An 8,595-nucleotide genomic window follows, 5' to 3' on the forward strand; every position below is an offset into this window, starting at 1 on the left:
TACAACGTACTCTCACGTATGAAAACTTGGGGTGTAACATATTTGTTCAAGCAGAAGGACCTTAATTTGTGCCAAAGGAGGTGGTTATAGCTGTTGAAGGACTATGACATCACTATTTTGTATCACCCGGGCAAGGCCAATGTAGTGGCTGATGCTTTGAGTCGTCGAGTAGAAAGTTTGGCTTATTTACAAGCAGCAGAGAGGCCCATGGCAATGGATGTTCAGGCCTTAGCCAGCCAATTTGTGAGATTGGATCTTTCGGAGCCCAGTCAGGTTCAAGCTTGCATGGTTTCTCAGTCTTCCTTATTTGATCATATCAGGGAGCGTCAGTTTGATGACCCTCATTTGCTTATTCTCAAGGACAAGGTTCAACACGGTGATGCCGGAGATGTGACTATTGGTGATGATGGGGTATTGAGGATGCATGGTCGGATTTATGTACTCAATGTTGATGGACTTCGGGAGTTGATTCTAGAGGAGGCCCATAGTTCGCGGTATTCCATTCATCCGGGTGCCGCAAAGATGTACCAGAATTTGAGGCAGCACTATTGGTAGAGGCGGATGAAGAAAAATATATTTGTATTTGTAGCTCGATGCCTCAATTGTTAGCAGGTGAAGTATGAGCACCAGAGACCGGGTGAGTTGCTTCAGTAGATAGAGATTCCGGAGTGGAAATAGGAGTGGATCACCATGGACTTTGTAGTTGGGCTCCCATGGACTTTGAGGGAGTTCGATGCCATTTGGGTGATTGTGGATCAACTGACCAAGTCCACACACTTCCTTCCTAATGTGTACTACCTATTCTTCAGAGCGGTTGACGGAGATTTATATCAGGGAGATTGTTCGTCTGCATAGTATTCCAGTTTCCATCATTTCAGATAGAGGTACTTAGTTCACATTACAGTTCTGGAGGGCCGTACAACATGATTTGGGTACTCGGGTGGAGTTGAGTATAGCATTTCACCCTCAGATAGACGGATAGTCCGAGCACACTATTCAGATTCTTGAGGATATGCTCCGTGCGTATGTGATTAAGTTTGGAAGGTCTTGGGATCAGTTCTTGCCATTGGCAGAGTTTGCCTACAACAATAGCTATTAGTCCAGCATTCAGATGGCACCATATGAGGCTTTATATGGTAGGTTGTGTAGATCTTCGGGGGGTTGGTTTGAGCTGGGTAAGGCTAGATTATTGGGCATAGACTTGGTTCAGGATGCTTTGGAGAAGGTTAAGGTGATTCAGGATAGACTCGTACAGCCCAGTCCAGACAGAAGAGTTATGCGTACCGGAAGGTTCGTGATATTTCCTATAAGGTTGGAGAGTTGGTTCTACTTCGGGTTTTGCCTATGAAGGGCGTTATGAGGTTCGGGAAGAAAGGGAAGTTGAGTCCGAGGTTTATTGGTAGTTTTGAGATATTGCGGCGTGTTGGGGAGGTTGCTTATGAGATTACCTTACCTCTCAGCTTGGCAGGAGTTCATCTAGTATTTCATGTTTCGATGCTTTGGAGGTATCACGGTGATCCGTCGCATGTGTTGGAGGATCTATCTTATGTTGAGGAGCCAGTGGCAATATTGGCCAGGCAGGTTCAAAAGCTGAGGTCAAAGAACATTGCATCAGTGAAAGTTTAGTGGCGGGGTCAATCGATTGAGAAGGCGACCTGGGAGACCGAACAGGATATGTGTAGCCATTACCCTCATCTTTTCTCTATTTCAGGTATGTCTCTATGCTCGTTTGAGGATGAATGAATGTTTAAGTGTAGGAGGATGTAACGACCTGGCCGGTCATTTTAAGAATTTACGCCCGGATCCCCTATTAACTGCTTACCCCGTGTTTTTTTCTGCTATTTTGATTCGCCGAGATGTTTGGTTTTGAGTTTCGGAGTGTTCTGGGATACTTAGTCCCTAAATGAGAGCTTAAGCTTTAGAATTTGAAACATAGTCGTAGCAGTGTGAAGACGGTCTCGGAATGGAATTCTGTCAGTTCCGTTAGCTCCGTTGGGTTATTTCGGGCTTAGGAGCGTGTTCTGGAAGTCTGTAGCTTATTTAGGCTTGAAATACCGAACGTTGAATTTTTGATGTTTCTGGTTCGATAGTGAGATTTTGATATCGGGGTCGGAATGGAATTTCGAAAGTTGTAGTAGTTTTGTAGTGTTGAATGTGACGTGCTTGCAAAATTTCAGGTCATTTGGACGAGGTTTGATAGACCATTTGATCGAAAGCATAATTTGAGAGTTTTTGGAGTTCTTAGGCTTGAATCCGATGTTAAATTGATGTTTTGATGTTGTTTTGAGTGTTCCGAAGGTTAGAACAAGTTTGAATGATGTTTTAGGATTGGTTGGCATGTTTGGCTGAGGTCTCAGGGGCCTCGGGTGTGTTTTAGATGCTCAACTGGTCATTTTTGGACTTAGGTGTGCAACAGATTTGCTGGTTTTTCTATTGCAGACTTTTGGCCTTCGCGTTCATGAATGGGAGATTGCGTTCACGAAGGATGGCCAGGGGAAGTATCGCGAATGCGAGGAGCGGAGCGCATTCCCAAAGAGGAAAGGCGGAGCAGTTGGGGACCCCATGAAATTTCTCTACGCGTTCGCGAGTATTTAGTCGCGTTCGCAAAGGTCCTGGAGCTGAAGCTAAGCGTTCACGAGTGGACCCTCGCATTCACGAAAGAGGAAGTTGGCCAGTAGGATTTTTTGTGCATCGCGTTCGCGATAGTAGTCTCGTGTTCACGAAGAAGAACACGTCTGGGCGGAACTTAAATTTCAAAATCGATGGTTTTGAGTTCATATCACAAAATCGAATTGGGAGCTTGGTAGGAGATGAATTTTGGAGAGATTTTCGAAGGGATTTTGCGGGTAATGATTCTTAACTCCTTTTTTCTTATAACCCATTAATCTAAATATGAATCCATCATCTAATTTCGGATTTGGGGTGAGAAATTGGGGAAAAATTTAGAAAAGTTCGTAGACCTAAATTTCGAGTTTTGATTGGGAATTTGGCATTGGATAATTTATATATGGTTAGACTCATGAGTAAATGAGGGTTCATAATCCGTAACTTTTATCCGATTCCGAGATGTGGGCCCAAGGGCATTTTGGTCATTTTACCTAATTTCGCGTACTAGCTTAGAATTTATTTGTGGAATCAGTTACTTGAAGTTATATTTATATTATGCAATTGAATTGAATAGATTTGGGCCATTTGAAGTCGAGTACTCGTGACAAGAACATGGTTTCAGGTTGATTTTGAGCCGGTTCAAGGTAAGTGGCTTGCCTAACCTTGTGTGGGGGAAACTCCCCTTAGGATTTGGTAATATTGATATTTGAAATGCCTTGTATGTGAGGTGACGAGTGCGTACTTGTGCTAATTGTTGGAAAATTTGGTTTTCATTAAGTAATTATAATTGTGTTTCTTTTCCTGTTTATATTACTTGCAATTTAAGCCTATTGTTAGCTTAGGGAAGCATGCCTAATTGACTTAATTGCTTTACTTGCTCAGACTACCTTTTTTGAATTATGTGCATCATGCTAGGCTAGAAATACCTATTTTACCTTGGTATGGAATTTGAATTGAATTGCCTATTCTTCGTGTTGTTGCTGTGTGTTTACTTTGGGACTAGGGGACGGTATCCCGGGAGATCCCGCTGTGTGTTTACTTTGGGACTAAGGATTGGTATTCCGTAGATCCCCCTGCACATTTACATTGGAACTACGGGACTGCACACGGTAGATTCCCCCTATACTAGATATTTACATTTGGGACTACGGATTGGATTTCCGGTAGATCCCCACGCATTATGATTTGGACTACGGGACTGCATCCGGGAGATCCACTGGATATTTATATTTTGGTACTACATGACGGTATCATGGGAGATCCCCGATTGTTATCTCTGTGTTGAGCTGTACTCCTTTTCATGATTATTTTGTCTCTGTTATAGTTGCTGTTGTTCTTCTATTCTGTGTTATTTCTTACTATGACACTTAGTTGTACTGTCTCATTCTATACCGTTATACCTTATACTCCGTCCGTTTCAATTTATGTGAACCTATTTCCTTTTTAGTCCGTGCCAAAAAGAATGACCCTTTTCCTTATTTGGAAATAATTTACCTTTACACAATGATTTATAGCCACACAAAATATATGTGCCTCATTTTACACCACAAAATCAAAAGTCTTCTCTCTTTTCTTAAACTCCGTGCCCAGTCAAATGGGTTCACATAAATTGAAATGGAGGGAGTATTTCATTTAAACTCAATAGGGCCCTGACCTTCCTCGTCACTGCCCGACCGAGGTTAGGCTTGGCACTTACTGAGTACCGCTGTGGTGTACTCATGCCCTTTCTGCGCATGTTTTTCATGTGAAGATCCAGGTACTTCCACTCAGTCTTATCACACTTGAGGCGAGGCACTTTCGTAGAGACTTCGAGGTATATCTGCCGCGTCCGCAGGCCGAAGAGTCCTTTTCTATTATCAATACTCGTATATCCATTTTGTATTTTCTTTGTTGATAGATATTTTGGAGTTAGAGCTTTTTATGTAAACTCTTAGCTTGTGATTCATGGGGTTCCGGATTTTGGGAGTGTTAGTTTGAGATTCTTGTACTGTTATTTGCCAGGCGGCAACTTAAACACTGTTTCATTTTGTTATATTGGTTTTTAATCATTTTCTTTCCGTAATTGTTTCTTTTCCGCATTTGTTAGTCTTACCTAATCGTAGAGACTAGGCGCCATCACGATAGTTCACGGAGGGCAAACTAGGGTCGTGACAATTGGTTGACTTTGCCGTCTAATAGACTGAGCTTGTTCTTTGCATAGAGGGAAGTAAGCATACTGTTATGCCATAACACAAACCCACAACCACTGAATGGTACAAATACCGGTTGATAGGTTACAAGTACTTTAGGCATAAGTACTTTACTTTATGTTTTGATGATCTAACAAACTTAGCATCCAGAACCAGATAAGGAACCTGTTACATATTTACAAGACCTTAAGATCACAAAGTTCCAGGTTAGGATCTAGCGTGGAATATAACTCAACTCTTCAGAGTGGAAGGAACAACTGAGGGAACAGGTCCCTATCAGTTCTTGAAGAGACTGTATAAAGTCAACTCTCCAGTTGGAAAGTTGCTGCCTGCACATGCTACTATACATGAACAGTACAACAGTCAACTTTCTGTGGAAGGCTTTTTACCTACCTTGCTTACATCATTGTAAGAGATGTCACACATGTATAAATACAATCAAGGAAGGTAAAGCAACTTACTTCATGAGAGAACAAGAAAAGGAATCTGTTACAATTAAGTTCCCTTGCATTCCGAATAACTAGTCAGATGTCTGGTTCAATTCTCAATGAAATCAGATAAGGAAACAATAGAGGGACCAGATAGGTATCAGTTTCCCTTTTCATTGTACAGTCAACTCTACAATTGTAAAAGCTGTTGCACTGTATCGTCTGACAGACTGCTGCACTGTACCGTCTGGCAGCAGTACAACAAACAGTTGTAGCTTGCTAAGGCCAAACTAAAGGGCATTTTATTACATCATCCTTGATGACATCACACACACATATTATCAATATGAGACAAGGGATTTCATCTCTCCAACACTTGCAAAATCAAAAGAAAATATTCTCTCAAGTGCAAGCCACAACCTCTCTCAAGAACAAAGCTGTTGCAACGTCAAGGATCGGATCCAAAGATTCAATATATCTTAAGTCCTTAGGTTTGTTGAGTCTTTGTTATTTGTTCTTCATTTATAACTCCTACTTAGCTTAGTTAGAAGCATTGTGTAGGAAACCCTTTGTAAACCATAAACCCTTGTGTTTGTGTCTTGGCTAGAGTTAGTCAAGTTGTGAAGTCTTTGTAATAGAGTTATTACAAAGTGGCTTGTAATAGTATTGTTACAAGTTAATGAGTAATTAAGTCTTTATAGTAGAGTTATTACAAAGTGGCTTGTAATAGTATAGTTACAAGTTATTGAGGGATTTAGAGGTTAATTCCTAGGTTATAATAGGTTGTAATCTAAAGATTGCTCAGTAGTGAAGTTGAAATCCTACAAGAGTAAGTTGTGGTTTTTAATACCGTTGAGCTGGAAGTTTTCCACGTAAAATTCCTCTGTATTCTTTATTTACTGCTGATTTACTGTGGGAACAATTAGAGAACCTGATTCCCTATACTGTTTGGCTTTACAGTCTGTTACTTATAGTGGAAACTGATAGAGAACCCGATTCTCTATACAGTTTGGTGGACTCTTAGTTTCTATCAATTGGTATCAAAACGGGTTCTTTCTAAATGGTTAACACCTAGAAAGGATCTACATGGCGGCTCCACCAATCTTTGAGGAAGGACAATCAACGTACAGACCACCAAGATTCAACAGTCAATACTGTGGTTGGTGGAAAACAAGAATGCATGACTTCATAATGGCTGAGGACTCCGAGCTTTGAGATGTGATTTGTGATGGTCCCTTTGTCCCTATAAAGGCTGTTGGAGAGGGAACAAGGACTGTTCCAAAAACAAGAAAAGAATACAATGGTGCTGACCTAAAAGCTATTGAGAAGAACTTCAAGGCGAAGAAGATTCTTATGTGTGGTATTGGACCAGACGAGTATAATCGTATCTCGGCATGTGAATCTGCCAAGGAAATCTGGGAAGCGCTTTGAACGACTCACAAGGGAACTACTCAGGTAAAGAAGTCCAAAATAGATATGCTTACAACTGAGTATGAACTCTTTAAAATGGAAGAGCATGAGTTCATTCAAGAGATGCATACACATTTCACCTCCATAATCAATGAGCTTCATTCACTTGGTGAAATCATTCCAACTAACAAGTTGGTCCGGAAGATACTCAGGGTTCTACCAGGTTCCCGGGAGAGCAAGGTTAATGCTATTACTGAAGCCAAAGACCTACAGAAGTTGAATATTGACGAGCTTATTGGGAATCTCAAAGCATATGAGATGTAGAGAAAGAAGGATCTTGAAAGAAGAGAGACCAATGAGGAGAGGAACCTAGTTCTAAAAGCTGCCCTCACTGACTCAAGTAGTGATGAATCTGAAATGACGTAGCTTACTAGAAGATTTCAAAAGATGGTTCGTAAAAATGGTGGGATCCCAAAGAAAGGAAGTTCCAGCAGGAATTTCAAAGGAAATGATTGCTATCATAAGTGTGGAAATCCTATACACTTTATTAAAGACTGCCCTCTTCATAAGAATGATCATTTCAAAACCAACACTGATAAGGCAGCTAAGAGGAACCCGGTCCATGACAGGAAATTCAAAAGAAGAGATGCTGCTGACAACATGGTGAAGCAAGCTTTCGCTGACTGGGGAAATTCCTCCAATGAATTTGAAGGTGAGGATGACCAAGGAGATACATCTATGATGGTTGTTGACAATGAATATGAGTCAATCTTTTCACTCATGGCTAAATCTGATGATGACGAGGACAATGAGGAAGATGAGGTAAGTTTTCTTGATGTTCAAAGAAATTTAAAAACTTACTCTAAGAAAAAAATTATGTCCTTAGTAAATGTGTTGATTGATGCCTATCATAGCCTAATTAGTGAGAAAAATGCTTTAATAGAAGAAATTGGTGACATAGAATAAGAGAGGGATGATATGGTAGTTTCCATTGTAGACTTGAAGGAAAAAGTGGGAGAAGTAACTAGAGAAAATAACTTGTTGAAAAACCAAACAAAAAATTGGATGGACAACACTAAGGGTAAAGAAGTTGCTAGCAAGGCTCAACTTGAGCTTGAAAGTGAGCTTAAGAAAGTTAAAACAAGTCTTGTTGCCGAGATTGAAAAGAATAGACAACTTCAGGAGGATTTGAAAAGGTTAAAAAATGATCTTGATAAGTCTCTTAAATGTACCTAGTCCTCTGATGTAATAATATCTATGTACAAGAGTAATGGTCGAATCAAGCAAGGAATTGGGTTCCAAAAGGCTAAAACCCCATATAATCCCCATAGAAACTATGTAACTATGGCTGATAATTGGTATTGTACTCACTGTATTGGGAAAATTTAGTTTACATAGTGAAGTGATTGGAAGATGATGTGTCATGACATGGAGGCTGATCAAAGAGTGATGGTTAGCAAAGAGGCACGAGTTGCAATAGATACAACCAGAGGTATAAGTAGAGGCACGAGCAGTCATTCAAAAGACTCAGTGCTTGTACCTATTTATCCCCAAAAGTCAAGGAGAATGAATCTGACAGCACAAGAGAGTACAAATATAGTAATTAATAAGCATTAAATACTAAAAACGTTAGAGAATCTGTATTAAATTATAATGATTATGTAACATAGCATTTAGTGCCTTTAATTGTCTATAATGACCTTATTATGACAAAGACAAAACGTATATCTTTGAGATAGCTATAAAAAGGAGAGGACGAATCATTTGTAAGGACACAAAAGATCATCTGAATACACTAGTTTACTTTGTTTTCTTCTGCTTATCTGATTGTTAGCAAAAATCATTTCCTTTTACTCATTTTTTGATTATCAGTAACCCGAGTTCTTTTAAATTAAAGCTTTGACCGAAATTCCACTTTTTGGTTAAACAAATTGGTTCCGTTACCAGAAATCTGGTAATAT

At 40.0% G+C, this 8,595-nt stretch overlaps 1 protein-coding gene across 1 annotated transcript; it reads left to right on the plus strand.

Moving 5' to 3' along the window:
* The first annotated feature begins 1,356 nt into the window (after nucleotides 1-1,356).
* On the plus strand, nucleotides 1,357-6,655 carry LOC138881924 (uncharacterized). The gene is made up of 2 exons (XM_070162229.1): nucleotides 1,357-1,581; nucleotides 6,476-6,655. The coding sequence occupies exons 1-2, from the start codon at nucleotides 1,357-1,359 to the stop codon at nucleotides 6,653-6,655; spliced, it is 405 nt and encodes a 134-aa protein (XP_070018330.1).
* Nucleotides 6,656-8,595: the final 1,940 nt, after the last annotated feature.

This window comes from Nicotiana sylvestris, chromosome 11, assembly GCF_000393655.2.
Source record: "Nicotiana sylvestris chromosome 11, ASM39365v2, whole genome shotgun sequence".
NCBI lineage: Eukaryota > Viridiplantae > Streptophyta > Magnoliopsida > Solanales > Solanaceae > Nicotiana > Nicotiana sylvestris.

Coding starts and splice junctions, on each gene's coding strand:
- LOC138881924 (XM_070162229.1), top strand. CDS start 1,357: ATGAGGTTCGGGAAGAAAGGGAAGTTGAGTCCGAGGTTTATTGGTAGT. Junction 1,582..6,475: donor TGGCAATATTGGCCAGGCAG/GTTCAAAAGCTG, acceptor GTCCCTATAAAG/GCTGTTGGAGAGGGAACAAG.